We start from the raw sequence: 27,668 nt of genomic DNA on the forward strand, positions 1-27,668 counted from the left end.
TTTCTCACACACGAGTCTCAGCATTATGTCCTTTTTTCCCGTTTCCTCTCAGTGCGAGCGTGGTGAGCGTGGAGGAGATGGACAGGCAGAAGCCGACCTCCCCCGAGGAGAAAAAGGTAAACCGTTCTCCCTGAGCTCTCTCCTCTCTCCCTCTTGTCTTCTGACTCTCAACTCTGTTGACTCCCAGAGGGCCGCGGGGCGCACCGATCAGCCCTGCAGACAGTGCCATCAATGACAAACGCTGGCTGGCGCCTGGCGCTGCAGTGCAGTGGCGCCCAAAGGACACCGGCAGTCCGTGAGCTAATACTGCTGGGGCCCTGCAGGAGTTCCCGGGAGCCGCTGCTATTTTTGCTGGGGAATTGGGAGTGGGCGCGGCATGTTGGCCTCTCACAGATTTATGTCAGATGAATTTAACCAGTTCATGAACATGTTTTGTTTTTGCTCAGTTGCAAACTCCTGTGACATTTGTTAGATGCATGATCTCCAGAGGGTGAATCCCGGTGTCTTTGGTGATCGCATGAACTTTTATTTAGTGCCACCAAGAGGTCAACCTGTCCAACACATCCTTCCATGACCGGATACCTCTGAAACTAAAGCCTGGATTCTTGTTAACCTCAGCTCTACTTCAAGGTTAACCTAACGTAAATGTTAACATGCATACAATGAACAATACATATCAGCCGCACACATTTGACTAGGACTGCAACTAACGATTATTGTTGTCAATTAATCTGTCGATTATTTTGCTGATTAAACAATTAGTTGTTTGGTCTATAAAATGTCAGAAAATTGTTAAAAAGCCCAACATGACGTCCTTGAATGTTTTCTCCACAACCCAAAGATATTCAGTTTAGTGTCTTAGAGGAGGAAAGAAACTAGAAAATATTCATATTTAAGAAGCTGAAATCATTTTTCTTACACAGATGACTCAAGTCGATTTAGCAAAATAGTTGGTGATTTCATTTAAGAGTGGACAAGTAAGTGATTATTCTATTAATCATTGCAGCTTTACATTTGACTATGAGTGTTATCATGCTGACAACAGTAAAATGAACACAGATGTTAGTATTTTACTAAGCTAACCAACTGTAACAGGCCAAAAGTTTCATACTCAACTTTATAATAACATGCTAACAGGAGCAACTGGGTTTACTTTATAAGTAGCACCAAATAGGAAACCTTTCAAGAAACCGGAAATAATGAAGCTCTTTACATTGTGATGCTCTTGGAATTACGTCGTTGCTTGTGGCTGGAAAATACTATGCACATCCACCAATGTGTCCCCCAGCAGGACGCTTAACCCCGAGTTGCTCCAGAGGTGTGTGACCTCTGTCGCTAAAGCCTCAGTGTAATGGTTTAAAAAATATTTTTTAAAAAACAAAACACGGTGGTGACGTGAAATCCACTGACTGTTTTATTGCTTTGACTTGTTTCCGCCACAAATGTCTGCATGTATGACGACACTGACGGAAGCAGGGTTTAAAATTGCCGATCTATTGAACACACGTGACTTGTGGCTTGTGGTATTAGCGTGGCTGTAGACTTTCAGTCTTGTTTCCTTTTTAACCGATGACCCTTTTTATTCATGTGTGCGCCATCTCCCCAGTCTCCCTCTCTTAGGCACTTCACCTCCTCCGATTCTTTGAGAACGTATGAAAACCGGCAAAATAATCACATGAGGCCTCTGAGCAAGCTGGCACCTAAAAGGCTCGGGTACAGTATTTGATATCCTGTTTATTTAAACTCTGCTGGTGTCACGGTCTGGAATACGGTTTGGAAATGAAAACACTGTGGTGAATTTAAAATAAGTTCTGCTTTTAGTTCAGAAATTGTGTGAGAAGAATCATGTTTCATTTCAGTTGCTGCTATTTCCTGACTGTGTTCACCACAGAATAGAACAATAATAAAACTGCATTTTTATCTGGATGTTTTAATACAAATTCTGAAATGAAGTGTTTTTGTTCTGCTTTTTTTTTTTTTTTTTTTTTTTTACTGGCAGAATTTTATAGAAATTGATAAATACAATATAAACTTAAGGTCTTCTAAAGTCAACAATCAGAATAAATCATTGGTTAATTAATTAATAGAATAAAATTTCTTTCAATAAAAATGAAAGGAAATCGATAAGAGCTTTAAAATTTAAAAACTTGTAATTTTTTGTGTAGATAATCAACTGCAAAAGCTTTTTAACCCTTTAAGATAACATAAGCACGTTCCCGTACCAGGTAAAGTTAGCTTGTACCTACACGTTTTAATTCGCTGTATTTTCTGGTTTACGTCAGTGTGAAGCGACTGTCTTTACGTTGACTCAGTGTTTGACTGTTCTCTTGCTCTCCTGCAGCGAGGTCCCTCTCACAGTAGCAACATCCTCCCCCATGTCCAGCAGAGCTAACTATTTCATCATCAGTCCTGCACCTTCACAAGGAATCGTTTTACAAGGGCGACACTTTCAGCACGCACAAATGCCCTCTGCAATAAGGAAGCCAGTCCAAAGGTAAGACCGACTTTAAGACAGTTTTTGTCACTGTGAGGGAAAAGTTAATTATGCTGCTCTCTGTTTATTTTAGAGACACATTCTGTATGTTTTTTGTAACTACACATACGCTTGTTAATGACGTATCCTATCAATCGAAATGATTGGTCTGCACTGGTGTGTTCACTGTCGCGTTATTTAGTCCGTGCTCTTAAAATATGTCTGCGTCTTGTAACGTTATACCAGATAAGATCTCTCTCCTGTGTTTCTCTGCAAAATGCTAAAATAGGCCAAATATACCTGGGCCGCCCAAGAAAAGCAGATATATGGACGTTTGTACATCACTGATGATGGATATGGACAGATATTGTAAGACACTGAATCTGAAAACACGAGCGTTGAGACTTTACTGCATGTACCTTTAGTGCTTCCATGAGCTGTGTGTCTGCTGACTCTGCCAGACCACAATAAGAAACCTGTTGTCGTTTTCAGATCTCCAGGATGCACCTGTCCCTTTCACCTCAGTGTGTTTACCTCACGTCTCTCTCTCTGCGCGTGTTTCCTTGTGTTGGATGAGACTGAGCTTTTATTAGATGCACAGAAAGATGTTCTTTTAATGTAGAGGAAAGTAATTTGAATCTGAAGATGCACTCTGGTTGGTTGCATTCGTCCTCCGAGTAGATCAAACTCTGATGTTGCGTTTTGGTGTGGAAAGAAAATCGCTTTAATTGAGATGATAGCGCATGAGTTGATTGCATTAGTGAGACATTTCTCTCTTTGATTTGCATCTTCAAGCCGCCTTGATTTGAATCATAGGTAAGTCTTTGATCCAGCTGCATCTGTCAGAGTGAATCTTTAACAGCCTGGATCTATATTCATGTCCACAGAAACCTCATTTTCATTTATTAAGAGGTTCTGTTTGTGCGTCAGCAGCGTCTCTGTTTACATACTGTGATACGTTGTTAGTGTTTGGTTTCCTTTTGCTTCGGTTTTTCTTGTCTCTCTCCTGCAAAAGGAAGTATACAGTAATGCAGTTCACTTCTTAGAGTGTTAGTAGAACTTGTAGTATAAGTAATTACACGTGGACGCAGGATTACCACTTTCATACTTTATCCCCTGTCAGTGTTTGTACATGTACATCGCAGCCTGATGCACTGTGGCTCAGCCCAGGCCTGTATGTTCTTCCAGCAGACCTCTTGCCAGGACATCCAAAGCCAATAGTTTAATGTCAGTGTTTGAGATCTCTGCAGCAAACCTTTTTCACTCATGCTGCATTCACACAGAGACTGCAGGTCTTCAAGTTCAGCTGCAAAAACTGTAGCACCTCATATCAGTAGGGCTGCAGCTAACGCTCGTTCAGCATTCGTTAAAAGGTTTATTTTGTCGGATACATGGAGATCGTGTTGCATTAGACGACGATTCGCTAGTGTGCTGTCGTCTTTGGTTTCCATATGGAGGAATTCGGTTATTAAAATGTGAGTAAAACAGTCTGACTTTGTTGTTCAGGCAGCAGTGAGTTTAGACATTATCAAACTTATCGCTGCAGTCTGGCTGATGATTAGCCGGCTCAGCTTGGAAGAGAACCGGCGCTCTGGTTTTGTTTTTTTCAGGCGGTGGTGAAATACCTGTAGCTTGCTGCCTGTCATGTCTGTTGTCCAGCTTCCATCCACTGACCTTTGACTGGACTCTCCCTCTGAAATCAATCAGCTGTCTGTATTTTTTTTTAGTTGTTGTTCCAGATGTTAGGATGTGATGTTAATTTTCTTATTGGCATCGAATAATCCCATAAAAAGACCCAAACTATCACTGAACGTATCTCCTAACAAGTCTGGGAGATACGGCCAAAAATGTTTATCACGATAAAAACATTTCATATCATTCGATATCGATAATTATCACGATAATGTCAAATTGTTATATCTTTCAAGTTTACAGGCAGATTTTTGCTCCTGAGTGAAAGTTGAAGAAACCAGTTTGTTAATTATGTGGTTAAACTTTTCTTAATGGTCAGAATGTGACAAACACTCGATGCCAAACAAATCTGAGGTAGAAGTCTTTTTCAACAAATATGATAACTAAATCTTTTTTCAGTCCCTTTTCCTCAACAAAATAAATATTTTAGTAGAAAGTGCTAATTTGTTTGTGATTCAAATGAATTAAACCAAATATTTCTTGACGATGTATTGAACATTTTATTATATTGTTATTGAGGAAAATTATATTGCGATAATAATCATTATTGTTTTACAGGTCAGGACTGAAGACTTTTCTTTTTACTATTGCTTTTAATTAAATATTTAAGATTTTTCTTTTTACTGATAACTTACACGGCACTGTAAGTTTTACTGTCCTATTTTTCTTTTTCTTTGTTTTTAGCTGTTTATCATTGCTTTTAATAAAATATTTACACGGTGAGAAATGAGTAGGTAATTGAGTTGGATGATTGTGTAAACGTAGTCAAAATTACGACGCGGTTTCTCAATTAGGGTTTTTTTTTATGTGAAGATGCTGCTGTTTACACTCACCACAGCCACGTGTTGTATGATGATACCTTTTTAATAATTGATAATTCAGTCCGGGCACCTGTAAATGTTAAACCTGTAATAAGCGGAGATGTCACTGAGCACATTGTCTTTTTTCTTCTGCAGAAATGACTTCTCTCCCACACAGCAAGATGTAGAAGTGGAGAGCATCGTCCTCACCTGTCCAGAGATCCCAGGTTAGAGTTCACAGCTCACCAAGCGCACCACGCAGGAGTTTTAAAAAGTCAAGCTGTTTCTCAAGAGACAACGTTGGATTTACAGGCAGATAACTGGGGTTGAGTTGTGTGTGCTTGTGGTTTGCATGCATGTGGGTTTGGCCTGTGTCTGCAGGATGAGCAGTGATCAGTATCTTTGTATGAGTGGAAAGTGTGTGTGTGTGTGTGTGTGACAGCCAGCAGCGTCTGCAGGGCTGCAGATCTGGGCTGAGCCCTCCTCCCTGCTCCTGCCAGCAGAGGAGGAGATCTCAGGCCTCCCACATTAATCCTCAAAGCTCCTGGCCGAGGGAGGAGAGCTTATGAAACACTCGCTCTCCAATAGAAACAACTCCCCAAATATGGGGAATAATCAGACAGTTTTGCACAAAAAAACAAACAAAGGTTAGCGTGGAGGATAACGGCGCCTAAAGCAGTTTTTAGTCATCAGCCTTTTCACTCGCTGGGTTTATTTTTAATTCAGAAGGAAGAAAATGTGCGTGAAAGGATGCGATAGAGATTAAACAGAGTGTCCTTGTGTTACTGCAAGATAATTTTTAAAGCTCTGGTGCTCAAAATAGCTAGACTATGAAAGTCTGATAATGTATGCAGACATTTATGCGGACGTCATAATTGAGTCTCATGTTGGCTAACGTTACCGTGCACTCGCAGCTTTACCAGCAGAAGCAAGTGCTTTTTAAGCTGTTTGCCCTGAATAGTGCCTCATAGGTAACGCGCACGCTGCCCTGTCTTCTTGCTGGAGGGTTTTAGAGAGACTGCTCATCCTGAAAGGAAGACTGCAGGCAACGATTCAGGGCTAAGAAAAATAGTTCCACTTCCTCTGCATGTTCTTTTTTTGTAATCCCCGGTCAGCTTAATAGCATTAAATTGTGTTTCTATGTTAAAACTCCCGTCATAGTCTTTGGTAAGGACGTTTTAGCGGCAAATCCCACATTTACAAATTGTAGACTCTAAGTGGTTCTTGACCGCTGCTGATATCAGTAGTGGCAAAATTGAGAATGTCCAAGTTTTGCATATCACAGAAATCGTTTAAAACAGTTCGATTACTGTTCCTAATCTATTGTGGAGTTTCTGGTCATCCTACATCGGCATCGAAAGTCTGTCTCGTGACTATGTATACCAGTGTTTTAATGCTTATCTATTAAATAACAGATTTAACACTAGAACCGCCAGGGTTCGTTGTATACCTATAACCGCCATAAAACCGCTAACAAATGCCGTGATTTTGTGATTATTTCTGCTACATGTTGCTCCAACACACTTTGAGAAACATTTAGCACCTTGGCTGTGCATTTCCTGTAAACACCATCCCCATATTTCAGGCATTTACAGAATGTTTTATTCTATTTTATTCATTGTCTTCAGCGTGCAGGTCGGTGAAGGGCACATTCACACGCTGGCTCTTTTGATGTCATCCACTCGCCGCTGTTATAGATGTTATAGCCTAGTTACATTCTACATTCACAGCTTGAATTTAAATTCAGCATACAGTTTACAAAAAAGACTGACTGTTGTAGTGTTTTATAGGCGGTAATAATAATAGCGTCCTAATGTCGGCTAGTTCTTACTGTTGTGCTTGTTTTTTGGGACTCCATCGGGCATCCGGAGAGTAACGCATAGCTACAAAAGTTTGAAAGTCCAAACAAAAGTAGGCTATTTATAAATAAATAAAAACGTTTATTTTCAATGAATTCAACCCTAAAAAGTTTTTTTTATTTTTTGCTGATCTGAAAACTGAACTGATCCATGACTCAAAACCAGGGTATGATCCAAACCTTCAGTTCTGTGATCCGTTGCATCCCTTTAACACTGATAAGTCTATCATATAAATGACAGATTAAATTAGATATTTAAAGATGAAATAAGATGAATAAATAAGTGACTTATGTCTTGTTGATTTGTTTCTAACCTTTCAGAAGAGGAGTCTCTGAACATAAAGCGGCGCGTCCAGCAGAAGAGGAAACCGTTAGAAGACTGCTGTAGTTTTCCTTCACAGATCAAAGCAGCAGAGGTAAGAGAAGCGCCGCTGACGCAGCAGCAGCAGCACAAAGGTTAGGACTTCATTACCCAGGATTCATGTGAACTGCAAATCTGTCTGAGCTGCAGACGGTGTTGCACATATCCAAAGCATTTTTATTGCAGTTGATGATGTAAAACCATCCTTTAAATATGAGATATTATCTCTACGGTGCAGACTTTTTTTTGGGGGGGGGGGTTCAGGCTTGTTAGCTGGCGGCTGAATGAGCGCTCTGCCTGTCCGCCATCCCCTCACCTGTCTGGTCACAACGCTGTAGCTGCACACAGACGCAGAGCTAATCCAGAGCCTGTAGTGCTGCGTATTCATCTCTTCTCAGCCAGCAACCTCTAGAAAGTTTGTCACTGCAGCTTAAAGTTAAATGAATGTATGAGACGTCCAGATGTCTTCCTGCGTGTTGTCAACAGGCAGATTACAGATCATCTAAAAGTGAAATTAATCCTGCAGCTCTTTCAGGAAAAAAGTAATTTAAGCTAAAAATGCAACATTTTAATTTAAATTCATCCTTTTGAGGAGGCAGTTTTTCACCTTCTACCAGACCTAAAACATTAAGAAGGAAACACAGTGTTGATCTGCTCTTTGCTTTACACCAGACTTGATTGTGAAAGGTGTCACTTAGTAGTGTATTCAGATACAGTATTGCCAAAGCACCGTATGAATGATGGCGTTAATTTGCAAAACAATCAGATCATTGTTAGAGGAAAGGAAAAAGAAAGTTTTATCTTTGTAAAGATTATGAATGCATGAAAGTTTACTGCAACGACGACGTTCTCTTCTGCAGCCTCTCCGGCCGACCGTCTACCAGGCTGTATGCGTGAAGTGCAACAAGCCGAGCGCCGACAGCAGCAAGTGTCAGAGCTGCGGCAACGGATCGGCGCTGCTGCCCTGTCAGCCGGCCACAGTAGCGTCCCCAACTCCGAGAGCCCCCATCCGATCCCAGCCTTCCCCCGGACCAAACTGCCTGCAAAAGAACTTCTACAAACCGGCTACAACCATGAGGGCGCCCCGCGGAGAGACTCTGCCGATCCGGGTCTCGTGCACCAGGGGAACTCTGGTGCCCCTGAACAACGGCAGGTCCCCTCTGTCAGCCGGGACGTCGAGCTGCTGCGGAGCCAGAAACCCGCCCAAAGGGAAGAGGGCGGCCGCGGCTCGGCAGCACGAGCTCAACGACCCCAGTGAGTAAAAAAAGATGAAGGAGGAACATTTCGGTTGTCGCCCAGAGGATGTAAATTCTCTGATGAGGCCGAACTCCAAACCTGCACTAGATATGAAGACCTAAAGGTTTTCTAATCACCTGACACCCTCTGTGCTCCAAACAACTGTGCTGTGTAGAAGTAGCCAAATTACCAAGGCTGCAAAACCTTAAAAGATGTCGACTCAGTAGCGAGAAAATAATAGAGAAGGTAAGAGAAGTCTGAAGATAGAAATGGAACGTGAATAGATGGAGGGAGAGAGAGAGAGAATCCCAGTGCGTCACACAGAGTCGATTTTCTTCCTGACTCGTGATTTTCTCTCATGCAGGCTCATAACATGCATACAGGCGGTCAGCTGGCTGTTGGTTCTTTGACAGGAGACCCGAGAGGAAGTTGTCGCTAAACATAGGTTTTACCAAAACGGGGGGAGGCGCTCACTAAAAGTTTGTAGCAACAACCAACAAACGTAGACAGAAACTCAGCAGCGAGTCAAAAGATCTGTAGCGGTGTGTTTGTGCAGATCTTGAGTGGGTGTTTGTGCTGCATTTGACTTCTGACACCAGGTTTGTCAAATAGTTAGGGAGTCTCTGTTCTGACTCCAACCCCTTCACCACAGATCTTGTCAGCGCTCGGTGACCTTCATCCTCTTCCTCCTCGATCCTCTTCCCCTTCGTGACTAAAGTGAAAGGAGTCTCTGTGCTAGAGCGGCGTCTCTAAGAAAAATATATATTTAATCATCTGTAGACATCATTGGTTTCCCTTCAGTATAAAGGTGAACGTCAGCTCACCTGTCTTTTGTACCTGAGACATTGCTACTGTTAGCGTCAGCTGGATCTGGGGCGTCATTGTAGCTGGGAGAGCGCGACACGTTCAACACGGTGCGTTCCTTCAGATTCACGACGTGTTGAAGGAAACGCTTCGTCACGTTGGAGCTGCTTCCTGCCTCGCACCAAACCTCCTTACTGGAGCTGTCGCATTCTGCTGCGTTGTTCTCTTTTTTTTTTTCTTTTTTTTTTTAGTGAAGCTAAGCCAGACTCTGGAGCGTTAGCTGCGGTCCGCCACGGTCCAGCACTGGAAACAGAAGGACTCTCTTCTTCATCCTTTGTTGACGTGACACATGAGTTGACGTTAGGTCGAGACATAAGAGACGCTTTGATGGACTGTAAAATGCTCACTGCAGTTCAGTCAGGAGCTGAAATATGCAGAAAGTCAGGAACCGAGAAGCAGAATCCAAATCCACGGTTCCTAACAAATCCATGGTTCTTGAAAATTTGGTTCTTTGCATACTTGATACTAAACCCTACGAAAAGTGGAGACGAACTGAGACTCAGTTTAAAGCTGTTGTTGTGTTTTCAAGCTCTCTCACCATGATGGCTGCAGTCAGGCTTCAATAGCGAGACTGAAAGCTTTCTATCAAAATCATTCATGATGTAAAACTCTTGAGTAAAAGCACAAGCACCTCAAAGCTGCACTCCACTAGTGTTCACCATGATGTCATCGCTCTCAGCCTCCCCTCTTCTCTCCTGCATCGGCGTCCAGACTACCGCAGCCGGTATGAGCTCCTGTATGCTGCTAAAATGAATACAGACATCACTGTCAAAGGCTTCATATCAACCTGCGACACGACATAAATTGCTACAGGGAGCAGAGATGAAACTGCGGAGATCTTCTGACAAGCTGTCAGTTGCCACTCCGCCTGTCAGAAAGCTTTTTTAAATTTAAATTAAAGGTGAATAAAAGGAATATCATTATTTCTGTCATTGCAAGTGAAGAACCCAAGGTGAAAAAGTCCAGTTAAAAACTCTGCGCTTAAAGCTGTAGATACTTTTTCATCCTCATCCATGTTGGGACGTGTTTGGTGTTTACAGTTTTGTTTGGAGTATAAATTAAAATATCAAATCCAAATCTTCCTAGATGTGGAAAGACTGTAACAAGTCTGGACTTGCTGAATGCTGATTTTTGCACCAACCTACTTGGATGATTGGAATTATTTTCACTGCGGGCTTAAAAACACAAACAAACGTCGCACCACCGAACAGACGTCACTGCTGCAGGAAAAGTCAACAGAACTTACAGGCAGGTAGATGCCAAGTGTGTCATTTACTGTATACGACATATTCAGAGCATGCTGTCCTTCCAAAACACCACTTGGAGAATTACCTTGTATAGTTCTTAACCAGATGGAAAAACAAATGTAAGCCACATAAGTAAATAATAAAAATTAGACAACAAAGAAGTACTGGGAGCCGCTCAGAGGTCGCCACTATTTAATAATAAAACGTGTTTGAATTTTTGATGTGATGTCAAAAGACCATGTGTGTAAAAACCACATGTTTTTTTCAGGAGACTTCTTTTCTTTTGGACTCAGTGTATTAAGTAGAGATGAAACGGTATGATAACAACATAACAGTTATCAGTATTATTGCGTTAAGTACTGAAACAAGCACTGAAACCATTTCACCTAGTGTCATATTGAAAACCACAAATACAATTAATAACAGCCTTATTTAAACACATGAAAGCCACATCAAAAGTGCATTAACATATTCAATGAGCCCATGCACTGTTCATAAGTACAAATGAGTCTTAAGAAGACATAATAATAACTACAATGAGCCCTTGAGTCTGCAGCGTTTGTCCTTTTGGAACACTTTGACAACCAATTAGACGACTGCCAACATTTTTATTTGCACATGGACATAACATGTTAGTCTGCAGACACACGACACATGCAACAACCGAATAATGTGTAGTGTTTTTAAAGGAGCAGGTAACACAGAGAGCTTCAGTTTTACAAGGCTGCAGCTAACGATTAAACGATTATTTTCTCGATTAATCAAGTAGTTGTTGGGTCCAGAAAACTGTGATAAATGTCGATCAGCGTTTCCCAAAGCCCACATCAACGCCCCCTAATGTCTTCTTTTGTCCACAACCCAAATCTATTCAGTTTACTGTCATCAAGGAGGAAAGAAGCCAGAAAATATTCACATTTTAGAAGCTGAAATCAGTGAAATTAATTTTATTTTTAAACAATTTAATAGTTGACAACTTAATCTACTGATCTTTGCAGCTATACTGTGTTTACAAGCTGTTAGCGAGTCAGACAGAGAAACCATGACATGTTTGACATCAAGCTAAAAGTTTACTCACCCTACTTTTGCTTTAAAGAGGTGGTTTTATGCTTTTTTTGGCTTTTTCCCCTCTCCTTTATTGAGTTTTATATCTTTTTTGTGCATGTAACAGGTTTGCAAAGTGAAAAAGCCCAAAGTGAGTTCCCATCTCCCACAGAAAACTCTGCTCTCAACTGAAAACAGCTCGTTTGTAGTCCAGCAGCTTCCCTTTCATCCCTGTGAGGTCACAGAGATGAAAGCTAAATGCGCCCTCATATAACGCTCGCCAAGCGGCTTCTCCGACACGCCCTCAAAAACAGCGGTGGAAAATAACTGAGCTGCAGCACACAGCTCTCCTCTCCCTTCCAAACACCAGCTACCCTCCAGGCAGTCAGTGGACATAAAGTTGTTCCTGTGATGTAGAGACAGAGCTCAGTTAAAACTTTATGGATACAGATTAATAACTCACCGCTCTGAAACTCTCGCTCCAGTCCGTGTTGCCGAGCTGGTCGGCAACACGTACGGCTGAACCCGAGCTGTTTACCGGCTTCCCGCTGACCCGCCCTTCTCTGCTTCTGATTGGCTAGTAGTCCTTAACTAGGAACTGTGTTTTAACCTGAAATGAGCATAATATGACCTTTTTAAAGTGATCAGGTTTCCCTCTGCACTCTTATAATAATACAAAATACGGCACCTCTTCAGGCTTCAGAATAATCTCTGGAGTGCCGTCACGGCTTTCCGCCATGTTTTCATTGATCCAGAACAAACCCAGTTTTATGTCAGGTTTAGCTCATGTCAGTTACGTTCACTGTCCCCTTAAAGACTAATTTGCATTTATGTAAATTGTGCGTTGGGTCACTGCACATACTTTATAACATCTTTAATATAATTTAATGTCCATGCAAACAAAGTGCTGCCAATTTTAATTTGTGGTTTTCAATATGAAACTTGGTGAAATGGTTTCAGCACATTTTAACAATCCTGCGATAGAACTGAAAGTTTTCACACCATTTCATCTCTAGTGTTGGGTGTGTTTGTAGGTTTTAATGATTCTAAAGTTAGCTTAAGCACAGTAGTTCATGAGTTTACTAATAAAAATATATAAAATATACCCCGTTTGGCTGCCCTGAATGTTTCCGCATCCAGATGTGGATCTGCAACAAACATTTCACTGAAATCTCTCAACACGTTTCTGAGAACCAACAAACAAACAAGCTGGTCGACATTCAGGTAAAAGTAAGAAAATACCAATCATATTTAAAGTTTTCTGATGTTCCCTCGCAGTCGTCCTGTCCAGTGATGACGAGGAGGAGGCCGACAACGCCAGCACAGGAAGTGTCAGCAGACTGGACAGCGTTTCCCCTCGACCCGCGGACTCGGCTCACTCCTCGCCGGCGCCCTCTGGAGGAAGAGTGGAGGCTGCGGTGAAGAGCGCCGGAGAGCAGGAGGAGCTGAGCACTGCGTTCTTCGAAGACGTCAACATGAAGATCACGATACCGCGGAGAGCCCGGATGAAAGATCAGGTGAGACTTCAGTAGACCCTTCGGCTCGCCAAAACCAGGAGTATTTTAAATTATCAAGCGTTTTGATCACTACCGGCAAGAGACAAAAGTGTGGTTACTGCTGACGTAGAGGATTCTTGGATGTGTATTTTTAATTGGAAGACACAGCCAGTCGTCGTCATAATAAACCAGTCAAATGGTGTTTTTTCACAGACGCGGTTCAGCCTGCTTTAATCGCACCACGCCGTAAAAACGTGATTCCGTCGTGCTTCTGCGTGGTTGCAGAGACGACCGCAGTCAACTTGAGACGCTCTCTGTGATAAACTGAGGGCTCAAAACAGGCATGTCTGTGCTGCAGAGACCAAGCTGGTTTTTTTTGTTTGTTTTTTTTAATAGTTCTCAACCTCTCAGTACTTTTGGAAACTGAATCAGCAGTTACAGGAAATGCAATGCATTTGTCACAAAGTTGGCAGAACTTCAACAGATTCGAAGAGATTCAATTTAGATTGCATTCAACTCTGTTGTCATTGTACTGTGGTCAAGAAATGCAGTATAGCATCTAATGAAAAGTGCCAAAAGCAGTAAAGAGTATAGAGGTATAAAGGAGGAGAATCACTTTCTTTATTTCTCTCTGCATAAACTAGACTTGAATGTGAAGTAAAAACAAAACCTCACAGGTGCACAAAGTTACTTGCCTCTTTGTATTTTTTTTACAGTTTGGAAATCAGCCCGCCGAGCAGTTTTCACCGAGAACAAAGAAGCCCAAAGTTGTGTCCAGCGTCTGCGACAGCATCATACTGGAGTGTCGGAGCGTAAGAGTAGGAACTCTACGCAGGATGGTGACAAAGCCCGTCATTGTGAGTACTTTGGCTTCTCTCGTATTGAAATACAGCCTGCAAGACTTGTATGTGTAGATACTGAATAACACACAACTCCTGGGCAGGATTTTATCTTTTCACAAACTGTGGAGAAAAGCATGAAAATTATCTAACTAAATATTTTCTTAATATATTTCACTACTCTCGCATAATACCTGCTTGATAATGGCTGATTTGGTCTTAACTGATGACCCAAAATCATAATTACATAAACGACGACTGTACTGCCATCGCTCACTAGTAAAAGTCTACTTCAAAACTTCCTTTAGATGTTTCACAATTAAAGCCTCACAAGGAAGTGAAGGTGTTACGTTCCCTGGACTCCCACACTGCTTTTATTGTGTTTTTATTAACAGCAGCAACAGCTAAATAACACAAAGATGTGATCAAAATTAAACCTTTAAATCTAATAATAATTATTTTTTGGGTGATTTTGTCTTTATTGAGGATAAAACAGCTGATTATAGACATGCAGTGAATGAGCCACGGGTCAGATTTTGATTTTGGCTTTTATGAAGTGTTTTAAAACCTTGGATTTGTCTTCAGTTGAGGTAAATAAATAAAGAGCTTGGACATTAAACGGTTAAAACCGTGGTTATCTGCCGGGACGGGATTATTCAGAGAACATCACTCACAGAAAGGGCTCGTGGTGAACAGAGAATATCAACCAGAGGCTTTAAAATCCAGTCAAGCGATGTGAGTCCAGAAAAAGATGAATGAAGCAGAAATGATAAATGACTTTGTTTGTTCTTTCTCTTTTCAGTTTTCCATCGACCACATCCAGCTGGAAACTGAAGGTATGAAGCCGCAGTGATGAATTCAGTAGATAAAACACGTTGTGCAGAGCTGCTGGATCAGACATCAGTGGCGTGGGGCGGCACCACAGTCGAGATTAGTTCAGTCTCACCCGTGGCAGCTCGGGAGACGTGCAGAAATACGGACCACATCACATCTTGTCCTTTTGGATTCATGAAGAATTTTATAAGTTAAAGCAAACATAATTTTTTTTCTGTATTTGTTTGATTTATTTATTTTTTTATTCTTTCATCATTCCTGGAAAATAAAATCCCATATTAGGACTTCAGTAAGCATGAAAAAACTGCATTCATCTACAGAGGGAACAAAAGTTAATGTAGTGAACACGGGCTCTTTTGTTTTGCTTTTTATATCACATTTTAAATATTTTTTTAATGTATTTTGAAGAAAGCATCTTGATTCAGAACTCTGTGTGTGCGGTTTCTCGTCAGACCCCGAGCGCAACGTCATAGAGCAGGTTTGTCTTCAGGCGTCGGCGCTGATCAGCTGCGAGTGGTGCAGCGTCCGGAAACTTCCGGTCTTGTTCTTCCAGACGACTCCGGAGGAGTGCGTCCGCCTGCGCACGCAGCTCAACATGTCCAAGGGAGGCCAGTGGTACGACTGCTCCGGGGACGGTAAGAACAAAACTACACGCCCGTCCCTCTGTACTCCTGCAGATATGTACAAAACTACGCACATACAGTAGAAATACACGCCCGTCCCTCTGTACTCCTGCAGATATGTACAAAACTACACACATACAGTAGAAATACACGCCCGTCCCTCTGTACTCCTGCAGATATGTACAAAACTACACACATACAGTAGAAATACACGCCCGTCCCTCTGTACTCCTGCAGATATGTACAAAACTACGCACATACAGTAGAAATACACGCCCGTCCCTCTGTACTCCTGCAGATATGTACAAAACTACACACATACAGTAGAAATACACGCCCGTCCCTCTGTACTCCTGCAGATATGTACAAAACTACACACATACAGTAGAAATACACGCCCGTCCCTCTGTACTCCTGCAGATATGTACAAAACTACACACATACAGTAGAAATACACGCCCGTCCCTCTGTACTCCTGCAGATATGTACAAAACTACACACATACAGTAGAAATACACGCCCGTCCCACTCCTGCAGATATGTTTTCCTCTTGATTAACTCTTCCCTCATTCAGACTCACCTTAAAGTATATAATGTGGAGTGTAAACATGCAAAAGAAGACACGGCATCAGACTGACCTCCGGTCTCAGATGAAACGAATTCGTTCAGTCAGCTTATCAGTGTGCAGGAAGCTGGCAGAGTCTGCATCAGGGTTGGGCCGATAGACGATGCCCGATGGCTGGAAAACGTGACAATGTTGAGCCGCTATCAGGATTGTAACTTCTGATAGCATCTCTCTCTGCGTTTCTCAGCAAAATGCAAATGTGGGTTGCCAAATAAACCCGGGTGGCCGTTAATAAACCTGGGCAGCCTGCCCAAGTTGAGTGCATGTGTGGGAAACACATGCGTAGTAAAACTGTGTAATAAACTAAACTCACTAGATGTTTGTACTTTTTCGTGCTGCACACAGTATTCACAGTGACTTCACACAGAGCAGAGTCGCTTTCTGCTCTCATTGCTCATATTCTGCCAAAATATATATATCCAATCTTAATTACTCGTAGAAGATTCAAGCAGAAGTTGTCATGAAAGTATCTGATGTAGCATTAAAAATATAAAACAAAAAGAAAATATATTATAATACAAATTGCTTAAGGAAAACAGGATGCGACTGGAGGAAAGAGTATGAATGAGAAATATAAATTATTTACAAATATTACGCCGTAAAATGTGCAAAAATGTCTTTCTAAAAACAACAAACTTTGTCTCTTGTCCTGCGCCGACAGAGTCGGATGAGAAGTACATTGTTCTGATCTTCGAGAACGGCCTGGGCATGAAGGAGCAGATGATCCTGGAAGACATCCTGGGCGAGATCGGCAAGACCAACAACGTCAGCAACTTCCCCGCCAAGCTGCCCTTCGAAGAGGCCAACATCCGACTGGTCAACTACAACAAGGCTTCGAAACAGAAGGAGGAGAAGGTGAGCGCAGTGCACGGAAACGCTGATCAGTAGGACTGCAGCTAATGATTAGATCTATCCTTTTATCCGTTTAGTCTCTAAAATGTCAGAAAATTCCCCTCACAGTTTGTCAGAGGCCACGGAGGTCGAATGTTTTGTTAAACAACATTAAAAAAGTGACTCTGCTGCTGTAAATTTTAATGTTGCTGCTCTATAAACAACAATTAGTTGTATTTAAATTATTCAATTCTAATCCCGTAGTGAACAGAAAAACAACAAGGCATCTAAAATGCTCTCCTTAATATTTGTTTATCGTAATATTGAACAATATTATCTGAGAGTTTCCTCATATGTGCACGACTAACTTTAGTTTGATTTATTTTAAATTTCTATTTTATAGTGCAGTGCAGGTGATCAACGCTTGTGCTCCATGGAAACAAAGTTCTTTCTGCCGTAGTTACAGATTTTATTTTTTTTTTTTCTGAATTTAAACATTTTGACTTGGAAAACTGTGGTGAGAAAACAAGTTTGTCTGTTTACAGCTGGCCTTATTAAATACTTTTTTTTATTTTCTTGCTCCTGACTGAACACGTGTCCCTCCTGTGCAGGAGAAACCAACACAAACCACTCCCAAAATCACCCAAGTCTCCCCGGTCAGCAAGGTCACGCAGGTCACCCCGGTGACCCCGGTCGCCATGCCCGCACGCACACGGATGGCCACCCGCCAGCAAACCAGCGCCTACTTTGAAGAGGAAGACGAGGAGATGACCGACCTCCAGCCCACCTTCTCCGGACCGATCGTCAAGTGAGTTTCTCTTCTGTCACCTGCCTGTTGTTTCCACGTTAGAGCAGAGACTGAACCGGAGTGAGTTTGTCGTCTAAGACTGTGGACACGGCGGCACCCCGTGGACGTTAGCGGTACTGCTGCTTCCACTCCCAGTGTCACAGTGTTGTTGGTGTTTGTCTTCCAGATTAATGGTGTATCCTCCTCCTCCGGCCAGGGTGGGATATCGGTCACTAACGAAGACCTCCACTGCCTTAACGATGGAGAATTCCTAAACGACGTTATCATAGACTTTTATTTAAAGTAAGTGTTTGGGTCATTTCTGTCGAATCAGCCGCAGAGACACAAGAATAAAATAAAAAATATTAATGCCTTCACGCTGTGATGAGCCCTCCTGTTGTCTTTCCATATTAGATATTTAGTTTTAGAGAAGTTGAAAAAAGAAGATGCCCAAAGAATCCACGTGTTCAGCTCCTTCTTTTACAAGAGGCTAAACCAGAGGGAGCGGAGGAACGTTCCCGACACAACCAACCTGCCGTGAGTGTCCAGCAGTTTCCAACACACCGTGGTTTTAAATCATCTTCTACTAAATGCTGAAATATTTGGTTTGGATTTTCCAGAATCCAGAAAAGGAAGCACAACAGGGTTAAGACGTGGACTCGGCACGTGGATCTGTTCCAGAAGGACTTCATTTTTGTCCCCATCAACGAGTCGTGAGTCTTCAGCTTTGCAAATCCCAGAGCTTGATTTCCCTCCTGCGCTATTTTAATTTTTAAATTTTTAAACGACTTTGAACTCTTGTTTTGTCAGAGCTCACTGGTACTTGGCCGTCATCTGCTTCCCGGGTCTCGAGGGTCTGGTGTACGAGCAGAACCCGCTGTACCACGGCCCGTTTCCGGCCCCCGCCTCGGCTGCAGATCCCCCGTCAGAGGAGAACATCCCGGACCACTGTCGTCCTCTGTCCCCGGACAGAGACGGACTGGACAGCTCATCCGAGGACCCGTCCCCCGGAGCCCCCGAGACGTCCACAGAGGGTCTGACCGACGGTGACAACGCAGCTTTCACAGAGGCGGGACAAGAGCCTTCTGGCGCCCCCGCAGGGTCGGGCCCGCCGGACGCAGAGCAACAATACACAAGTGAGCTGATTATAAGTCTGTCTGGTCAGATTTATAATCCTGTTTAAGTCCTGATTTAAATTCTTGATTTAAAAACTTCTCTCCATGTTAGATTTTTAATTTTATTCACTTGAATCATTTTTTTTATTAAGATGTTTATTTTGTCGAGGAAAAAGGACAGAAAAAAGCTTTTACTTCATTTTACTCGTGCATATTTGCTCATAATTGTTTTGAATGTTCTGCCTCAGATTTGTGAAGTGATCCGCTGTTTTGTTCTGACCATAAAGAAAAGTTTAAACCACAATTAACCATCAGGTTTATACAACTTTCACGTCCGGCCCTGCTTTGCCTGTTAGATACCACACCAGTATGTCCCGAGGCTCGATAGAGCACATCACCCCTGCAGGTTTCAGTTGAAAGCTTTACATTAAAGTGGGGAAAAAAGTAGATTAAACCTTTTTTATCTCTTTACATTTCAGTTTTGTTTTCTTTTAGTGTTTATTTTGTTTTGCGGTAAAGACTGTCGGCCTGTTCGTTTTGAAAGCGCTGCGGTCCAAACAGACTGTAAAATTTAGCGGCGTCTTTCCGGCCGCACTGTACTGATTACAGCGTCACCACGTCAGCGTACGCCGCAGTGTTCACTGGAGTTGAGCAAGAACTCGGTAGAAACTAATGTCCAGCACAGATAATGAACTTTTTACGAGTAAAATGTGTCAAAATCTGATTTATAGTATATAATAAACTATAAATATAGCAAATAAATAGTTCTCTTACTATTGTTGTCAAAGAAGTTGCTCTCAAGCTCAACTCTGAGGTCGCCAAGCGTTGAAAAATGTTCGCTGCCCTCGTCACTGTCACTTTTTACCCAGCCGTCCAATCACAGTGCAGGAGGGGCGGGACAAACGATGTGCCTGCTCGCCGAGGTGTTTCCTCGCACGCAAAATCCCATGAACCCACGTACGGCCAGTCTGTGCCCTCATGTTTCAGCCTCCTCTTCATGCAGAGCGAGGGCCACAGCAAGTAGGCCTACCCTACTTTGTGGTGACATTTTTACATTCATTAACAACCCGCTGCGCATCCAAGACGCACCCTAGCGCTCGCAGCTTGGCGTTTTCAGAAGAGCGGGTGGCGTTTTCAGCTGGTAAAAAACACTTTGGTGGACACGGGCCCTAAATGTACCTGAAGTGGCTGCAGCAACAAAAGTGTGGTGTACACATGATTTGTTTTTTGTTTGTTTTTTAACCTTTTGTCTGTTCAATTTTGTTTTCATGATGCGGTGAGACGACAGCTGGATATGAACTGATGAGTGGAGAGTCCGTTGTTCTGCCTCCACTCAGGAACTGATTGTGGTCTTTAATCTGATTCCAAGAAGCAATTAAAATGCCTGGAAAACATCACATATAATACTCTTAGATGTGCTGATGAACGCCGCTAAAAATAAGAGAAGCCAGGAACTTAAGTTATTTTTTTATGTAAGAGATTAAAGGTGTTTTTTTTTGCTTGTGGTTTGGTGTTTTCAGGCGAGTTGCACAGAATCAGTGTTTGCTACGGTTCAGGAAAAGGAGACGACGACACCTTCACCTTCTCTGATGACCAAAGCTCCGTTCAGGTACTCTCTTCTCCATTTGTCTTGTTCGCCCCCAAATCACTCGATCTCCCTCCATCTGTCATTTAATTAGTTGACCGTCAGCCAGCGAAGGAGTTGATGAAGCCTTGACTTAAATGAAAAGTGGTTAATGCCGGTGGGTGTTTTGTCTCCAGGACGAGTGCAGCGAGGACGGGACTCTGGCTGAAGACTCTCTCGGCTCTGACGTCTCTGCTTTGGCCTCCAAACAAAACCTCTGCAAACAGTAAGTTGATGCACCTCCCGCCTTTTCACCTGCAGGTGGCACTGCTGCGCTGCAGAAAACAAGCAGCGAGAGCAAGTGAAAATGCAGATCTGGTGTTTAACTTTAGGTTTTTTTGCTCCATCAGGCCTTGTATCCTCATCATGGACTCCCTGCGAGGTCCGGCCAGGTCGACTGTGGTGAAGACTCTGAGAGAGTGAGTGTCCAAACAGGGGCTTTACAGAGGATGGAGAGATTTCATTTTATGCATTTTTCTGATTTAAGAGCAGTAATTCCCAAACTTTTTGACTTGTCCCCATAAAACAAAGCAGTGGCACGCATTAACCTATAATTTAAATATGTTTTATTAACCCGAAGGGATCAAACTATCCTGCATCTCACTAGAAATAAACAATTGTTGTAGAAACGACAGACTAATATACATCATGTGGTGTAGGAGAAAATGTTTTTTTATTTATTGCCATCCCATTAATCAACTTAGGACCCCTCACATTCATATTGCGACTGCTTTGTGGGGTCTGACCCAGAGGTTGGGGTTCACTGTTACAGAGCAGAGGGCAGGTAGGAGGCGCGGGAGGATTTGAAGCTGCTGTGTTACCCTTAAAATCCACTGACTCAGGCTACGGCGCGTTACGGCTGCGCCCCGGTTTGCCGGAGCTAATCGCGGCCATTATAGTCTATTCTTTTGAGTCCAGCAGACGCCGTCGCAGTTAGCAGGTCTATTTTTGCCGCTCGGCGCGTCAAACAGAGCAGATCGAACCAGGCAGGAAGTCAGACCGAGTACGGCAGAGAGAATTCAGTGAATTTTCAAAATAAAACACCCTGTGGAGGCTCCCGATCGTAAAACAACAATAAACACGGTTAAAACAAAACACAAAACAAAATCATTTAATTGTGTCCACCAAAGCGTCTTTTTTCTGACGCCAGCGTCTTTTTATTTTTTTTAATTCATTGCAATGGGAGTGCCACGTTTTTACAACACTATTAAACCAGGATGACTTCAGAATTTAGTTATTTAGATTTCTGTGTGACTGTTAAGTGAAGCTAACATTTTTCATTGGTAATGATTAGTAGGAAAACCAACACCGCATGTGACTGAGACAGAGGGTGCGTTTGTTTTAGGTACCTGGAGGTGGAGTGGGAGGTGCGTAAAGGGACTCAGCGGAGTTTCGGGAAGGATGTGATGAAGGGCTCCAGCCCCCGTGTGCCTCAGCAGGATAACTTCAGCGACTGTGGAGTTTACATCCTGCAGTATGTGGAGAGCTTCTTCGAGGTGAGAGGAGGATCCACGCCGATTGGACTTCCGTACCGTCCCGGTTTCATCACTAAATACTCTTTCTCCCTCTCTTTTCTTAATCCAGAATCCGATTCCCAGTTTCCACCTGCCGGTGAACCTGTCGGAGTGGTTTCCTCAGCAGCGCATGAAGACGAAGCGCGAGGAGATCAAGGAGCTGATCCTGAAGATCCAAGAGCAACAAGAACTGGAAAAGAAGGAGCCCGACCGGGTCGCGGCTCCGCCCGGCTCTCCTGAAGAGCCTGAGATTGAAGAGACTTCTGGGTCGACGGGCGGGCCTCCAAACTTAAGCCCCTGAAACAAGCCCACCCTCCTCCTCTTCCTCCCCGTCACTCCCAGGCCCTGCGGGGGGGCCGAGCCTGATTGTACGCTGCTGGTTCCACTTCAACACGTCGGAAACGTTCCTTAACTCCCTCCGTTAACCACAGACATTAAACACACCTTTAAATTTGTATCGAATAAAACATGAACTGTAAATATGCTGGAGTTTTTCCCGCTGCCTTTGTAATTTACTGTTTTATGACTCATGAAGTGGCCCGTTAAGTTATGTTTTCATAGACGTTCTTCTCTCCAGGAGGATCCCCGAGCGGAAGGACACTGCTGAGCTCTTGCATCATTATTTTTTATGCTTTCTAGTTGTGTAGAGGAAGAAAAACTATTTAAAAAAAAAAAAGAACAACATAGAGGAAGTTGCTGTTATTTGTAAGTTAATAATCCACCTGTCAAGAAGTTGACCGCCGGTCACGGGTCACATACGTAGTTCGGTGCTTGTTGTGTCTCTTCGATGTGGAGTGGATGAATCTTCAGCATTAAAAGCGACACTAGATGCAAGAGCACTTTGTTTGCCTTAGCTCTTTATTTGTGCTGCGTTTCATCGGAAAGTTCTTCATCTACCATAGATGGTGATTTCTGTGTTTGTGTGTGCGTGTTGCTTCTTGACACAGATCTGGATCTTAAATGCATTATTTCCAGGTACTTGGATGCTTTTTGCAAAAAATGGGGAACAATTTATACACTGGGGAAGTTTCAAAGAGCTTAATGTACGCCTCCTCCTTTAAATATGAATTAAAACTGAAAGAATCACAACTCAAAGGATTTAAATAAGACAAACTGATTATATACTGAGTATATAAGAAAATATCCAGTATGTAAATAAAAATGAAACGCATTTTATGGATTGCAAGCCACTATCTCTTTGACATTGCTGCAGTTTAACTCTACTTGTGCCTTAGTATAAGCAAGGTTAAAGGTTAATGCTATAGCTCAAATATTTGCATTAATTTCTAAATAGTAAAATCTTGTATGATCTTAAAAAGACAGCATAAATGTATATAGAACTGCAAACAGTCTTGTTGAAAATGCAGGTGTAAACAGGTTGAAATGTCTTTAAAATATCAGTAGTTGAAAACTGTTTAAAAGCACCGAAAGCAGATGAAGTGTAAGAAACTGAAATGTACACAATGACAGCGACGGGGATTTTAAAGTATGAGCAGTAAATGGCAGCGATGTCGGTGTGGAAGCAGTGACTGCAGTTTAGATGCCGTTTGAAGTTGCTAAACTTGAGGGTTACCCTGTAAACGGATCGATGGCCTTTTCAGATGAGAAACTGATGTTTTGTTGGCAGTCTCCGGTCTGAAAAGTGAAGCCAGTGCTGAAGAGCCTTTAACCTGCATTCTCTCCAGCAGCCTGCAGGGGGCGACTCCACTCGATTGTGTAGAAGTCTCTGAGAAAATGTTTCTACTTGTCAGCTGATTTATTCCCTCAGTAAACACTTTCCTGATGAGTTTATGGCCTCAGTCGCTAGTTTCAAGTCTTCTTCAACACAGCATGATGTTCATTTAGTAAATTATGGTCCCATTTAGAAGAACAGAGACCAGGAAGCAGGGGAGGCTTTAGGGCGGGGCCACAAGGTGAGTGACAAGTCGCTACCATGGTGACCTGTCAATCTGCTGCTCTATGTACAATTTAATTAACCAGCTGTGAACTTGAACTCATCTTTGACCCTTTCACAGTGTGTTTTTCACTTCATGAAAATTAACTAGCATTTTGTTCGCCCAAAAATGTCTTCAGCTGTACTAAAAGACGCTCTTGAGGAGTCGGCTGTTCATTTTTCCGCTAAGTACATTTTGTTCTAAGCCTGTTTTACACTTGCCAAAATTTGCATCCTAATTAATATCATGGTTATTGTGAATTACTGATGCACCTCGCTAACTAAGCTACCTAGCGCCACCCTCTCCTCTGAATGTGGTAACTTCTAGTTCTAAAAAAAATCAAGATGGCGACGGCCAAAATGAAACTTAAGTAGTTGTGGCTGTGTCCAGTTCTTTTACACAGTCCGAAGCCAAACAAATAAAGCGCCGCAGAAACTATTAAACCCATCAGTGAGCATCTCTGCTGCACTGGGTCACATGTTCCTTCATCACCATGAACACATACACTGTCCTGCTGCACCAAATGTGGATTCATCCTCCGCTGGAAATAGTCCCACACAAAGCCACTATTTCCTCCTGTTTGTTTGGTAGGAGCTACAGTGAGCAGCTGTTTTAGGAACTTACTGAGCCTTTAAAAAAATAAAAATAAACTATATATATTTGTGAGGCGTTACGTCTCCAGGAGGAACCAATGAGCTTGGAGCTGAGAGCCACAGACAGGAAGTTCTGGACGTGTTGGTTTGGTCTTTTCATGGGGTTTGTTGACAAAAACAAAAGCGTACATGAAAGTGTCACTAAACAGGCAAAGAAAACTTTAATTTGTAGTCCGAACATTATCTCAGCAGGGCATCACACTCTCTCTTAAGCCACTGATTCTGAGTCTCTTTGAAAAATAGCATCAGTTAAATGACTAAAATGTAAATGCAGACACAAGAGTGCAGTTTTTAAAGGCGGACGTGTGTCCTGCTCGTCTCTGGTGGTTTGTTTGCTATGAAATGCTGCTCTCGGCTTTCAGCCTCGTGTTGAGCGACTTATTCTTGGACTTAGTGTTGTGTTACTGACCACTAAAACATTCATGACTCTTGAATTGTGTTTTGTCGTCCCACTTATGAGCTTGTTCAGTGAATCCTTACAATATTAAAATAGAAATTAACAACTTGGAAGCTATTGTCCTTGTTGCTGCTGTCTGTCACTGATTGCCGTAACACAGTGATTCAGTTTGGCAAAATAACATTAACTCTAAGTCTACTTACTAGCTTTTTTGGGGGGGGCTTTCAACCACATATTGTGCTCTTCATCCGTGGATGGAGTTTGCTTGGTTGTGATGGAAATTTTTCAGGTTTTTCTGTGTCTCCTGAACTGGAGAGTAGAATGTAAACACCTTGTTTTTTTAACCATGATGAAAAAGGGATTATTCTGAGATGATCTGGACAACTATGCAAACTCCATCTGCTGAGGGAGATTGTGTGATATGATTGAAAGCTCCAGAGCAGCCACTAAATGGACTTTGTGGTGAGATTGTTTTGTCAGTTGCTGTTTGCAAGGTCAAGACAGAACTTTTAATCTCAACATTTACGACGACGTGGAATAGAAGTCTGTAAAGTGGTCCGAAAAATGAATCTACATTTCCACAACAACTGGGTTGAAGATCATGCATTGTGATTGAAAGCTCCAGAACAGTGGACCTTGTGGTGCGATTGTTTTGTCATTGAGACCTCCCAACAGTTAAGCTTGTTGGAAATGTATCATGATGTGTCTGTCTTTTCACTTAGCGGTGTACTCACTTTTGTTTCCAGCGGTTTAGACATTAACGGCTGTGTGATTATTTTGAGGGGACAGCAAATTTACACTGTTAAACAAGCTGCACACTCACTACTTTACATTGTAGCAAAGAGTCATTTCTTCAGTGTTATAATGTGAAAAGATAGAATCAAATATCTACAAATATGTGAGGGCTGTACTCACTTTTGTTGCCAGCGGTTTAGACATTAACGGCTGTGTGATGTGTTATTTTGAGGGGACAGCAGATTTACACTGTTATACAAGCTGCACACTCACTACTTTACATTGTAGCAAAGAGTCATTTCTTACGTTATATATATTACGTTTTATAGCACGAGCAAATACACAACATGTCATTGGCTGTTAAGGGTTTCTGTGTAGAGGCTCCCCCATTTCCTCTAATACAGATATTTACAATTTGAAATCAGGGAGCTTTCAGTTGAGTCGGCAACTTTAAGATTATGTCTGTAAAGCCCTCACGCTACAGGCTCATTTGGGATGATAATCTGTTCGACAGGCCTCAGTTCGGGGAATGATGAAGGTCCTTAAATTGACAGATCGAACCAGAGTTAAAGGTCCAGTTCACTGTGGTGGCTGGTTAACTTACCAATGGTTACCAACATATTAACTACAGACCTTTTCAAAAGTGGTAACTGTATAATTCCACCTTTAGTGGTCGTGTCTGTCCCATGTACTGCTATCCGTGTTTTGACGTTAATATGTCGTTAATATTTTAATGATTCGTGTGATACGTTTGTCTGCAGTTGACGGGCCGTGAGTGCAGCAGCAGACAGAGATTAGCACCGTTGACATTATCCCATTTAATCCCCATCCTTCCTGAAGCTCTTACTGCTCATTGTCACACACACGCCGACAGACAACACAGTTTGTAAAGCAGAGAGAAGAAGAAGAAGAAGAAGAAGACACTGTATTTGTAGAGCTCTTTACTTTAAGAGCTGCTGCACACAATAAACACAAAGGAGAGACACAAAATCAGCAGTAAACAAGGTCTTGAAGTGAAATATCTCAACAACTACTGGATGGATTGACATGAAATTTAGTAGTTATTGTCCCCCAGAGGATGAATCTTACTGCCTTTGTTGATTTTCTGATCTTAAGCCACCATCAGGTCAAAGTTTTAATTTGTCCAAATATTTGGCTTTTGACTAAATTCCTGCAGAACTAATGACATTCCCATCAGCCTCAGCTGTGCTTTGTGTTTTGTGCTCTTTAGAAAATGCTATCAAGTAAAACCAGGATGGTGCACATGGTAAACATTACCTGCTAAACATCAGCATATCATTGTTAACGTGCTGACGTTAGCATTTACAGACCGAGGGACAGTCCGCAGGGTCGTACTCATGGATCTGCCCTCTGAGGTCAGAGGATCAATACTGCGCTTTGAAGCATAAATGTTGTTAAATCATTATGAGGTTAAAGATAAATTCATTTGTAAAATAAGACCGATCATCTTGAGTTGGAACAAATGTGGCCGAGCAGCTTTTCTGAAACAAAACGGAGATCTGCATCAAGCCTCCCCGCCAGCAGAGGCAGCCATCTTAGGCTGAGATCACGCTGCAGGCCTAATGCTCAATATCTCAATTCATAGCCCAGATCCGATTAATTTGATTGGCTGTTACATTTTGTTTTGTGACTCCAGAAACCACAAACCAAGCCAGAAATCTTGGTGTAGTCATGGACCTGAATTTTAGCAGCCGCATAAGATGATTACAAAGTCAGCCTGCTATCACCTGCAGAATATTTCAAGGATTAAAGGACTTATGTCTCAGCAGGATCTGGAAAATCTTGTCCATGCGTTTATCCTCAGTCGAGTCGACTACTGTAACAGTGTCTGTACAGGGTTTCCAAAAAAATCCATCAGAGAGCTTCAGCTGATTCAGAACGCTGCTGCTTGAGTCCTCACTAAGACCAACAAAGAGGATCACATCGCTCCAGTCCTGAGGTCTTTACACCGGCTTCCTGTCCGTCAGAGAATTGATCTTCTGCCACGTTTTAAACCATCCAGACCGTCTCAGGTGGTCTGGGATCAGGTCTGCTTTCTGTCCCCAGAGTCAAAACTAAACCTGGAGAA

At 42.4% G+C, this 27,668-nt stretch overlaps 1 protein-coding gene across 1 annotated transcript in view; it reads left to right on the forward strand.

Moving 5' to 3' along the window:
* Nucleotides 1-22,699, forward strand: part of senp6a (SUMO specific peptidase 6a) — a 31,329-nt gene extending 8,630 nt beyond the window's left edge. Inside the window, 22 exon segments of the mRNA XM_038726659.1 lie at nt 53-116; nt 1,607-1,713; nt 2,342-2,494; nt 5,122-5,192; nt 7,145-7,239; nt 8,045-8,438; nt 12,851-13,089; nt 13,785-13,925; nt 14,710-14,743; nt 15,194-15,376; nt 16,651-16,844; nt 17,432-17,628; nt 17,795-17,820; nt 17,823-17,910; nt 18,022-18,144; nt 18,228-18,320; nt 18,418-18,743; nt 20,243-20,331; nt 20,484-20,572; nt 20,697-20,765; nt 21,692-21,842; nt 21,931-22,699. Coding sequence (XP_038582587.1) covers nt 53-116; nt 1,607-1,713; nt 2,342-2,494; nt 5,122-5,192; nt 7,145-7,239; nt 8,045-8,438; nt 12,851-13,089; nt 13,785-13,925; nt 14,710-14,743; nt 15,194-15,376; nt 16,651-16,844; nt 17,432-17,628; nt 17,795-17,820; nt 17,823-17,910; nt 18,022-18,144; nt 18,228-18,320; nt 18,418-18,743; nt 20,243-20,331; nt 20,484-20,572; nt 20,697-20,765; nt 21,692-21,842; nt 21,931-22,161 — 3,157 coding nt within the window. The 3' untranslated portion in view covers nt 22,162-22,699.
* Nucleotides 22,700-27,668: the final 4,969 nt, after the last annotated feature.

Source organism: Micropterus salmoides, unplaced genomic scaffold, assembly GCF_014851395.1.
Source record: "Micropterus salmoides isolate LMB-PRFRI ecotype aquatic unplaced genomic scaffold, ASM1485139v1 Ms_hic_scaffold_18, whole genome shotgun sequence".
Classification (NCBI taxonomy): Eukaryota; Metazoa; Chordata; class Actinopteri; order Centrarchiformes; family Centrarchidae; genus Micropterus; species Micropterus salmoides.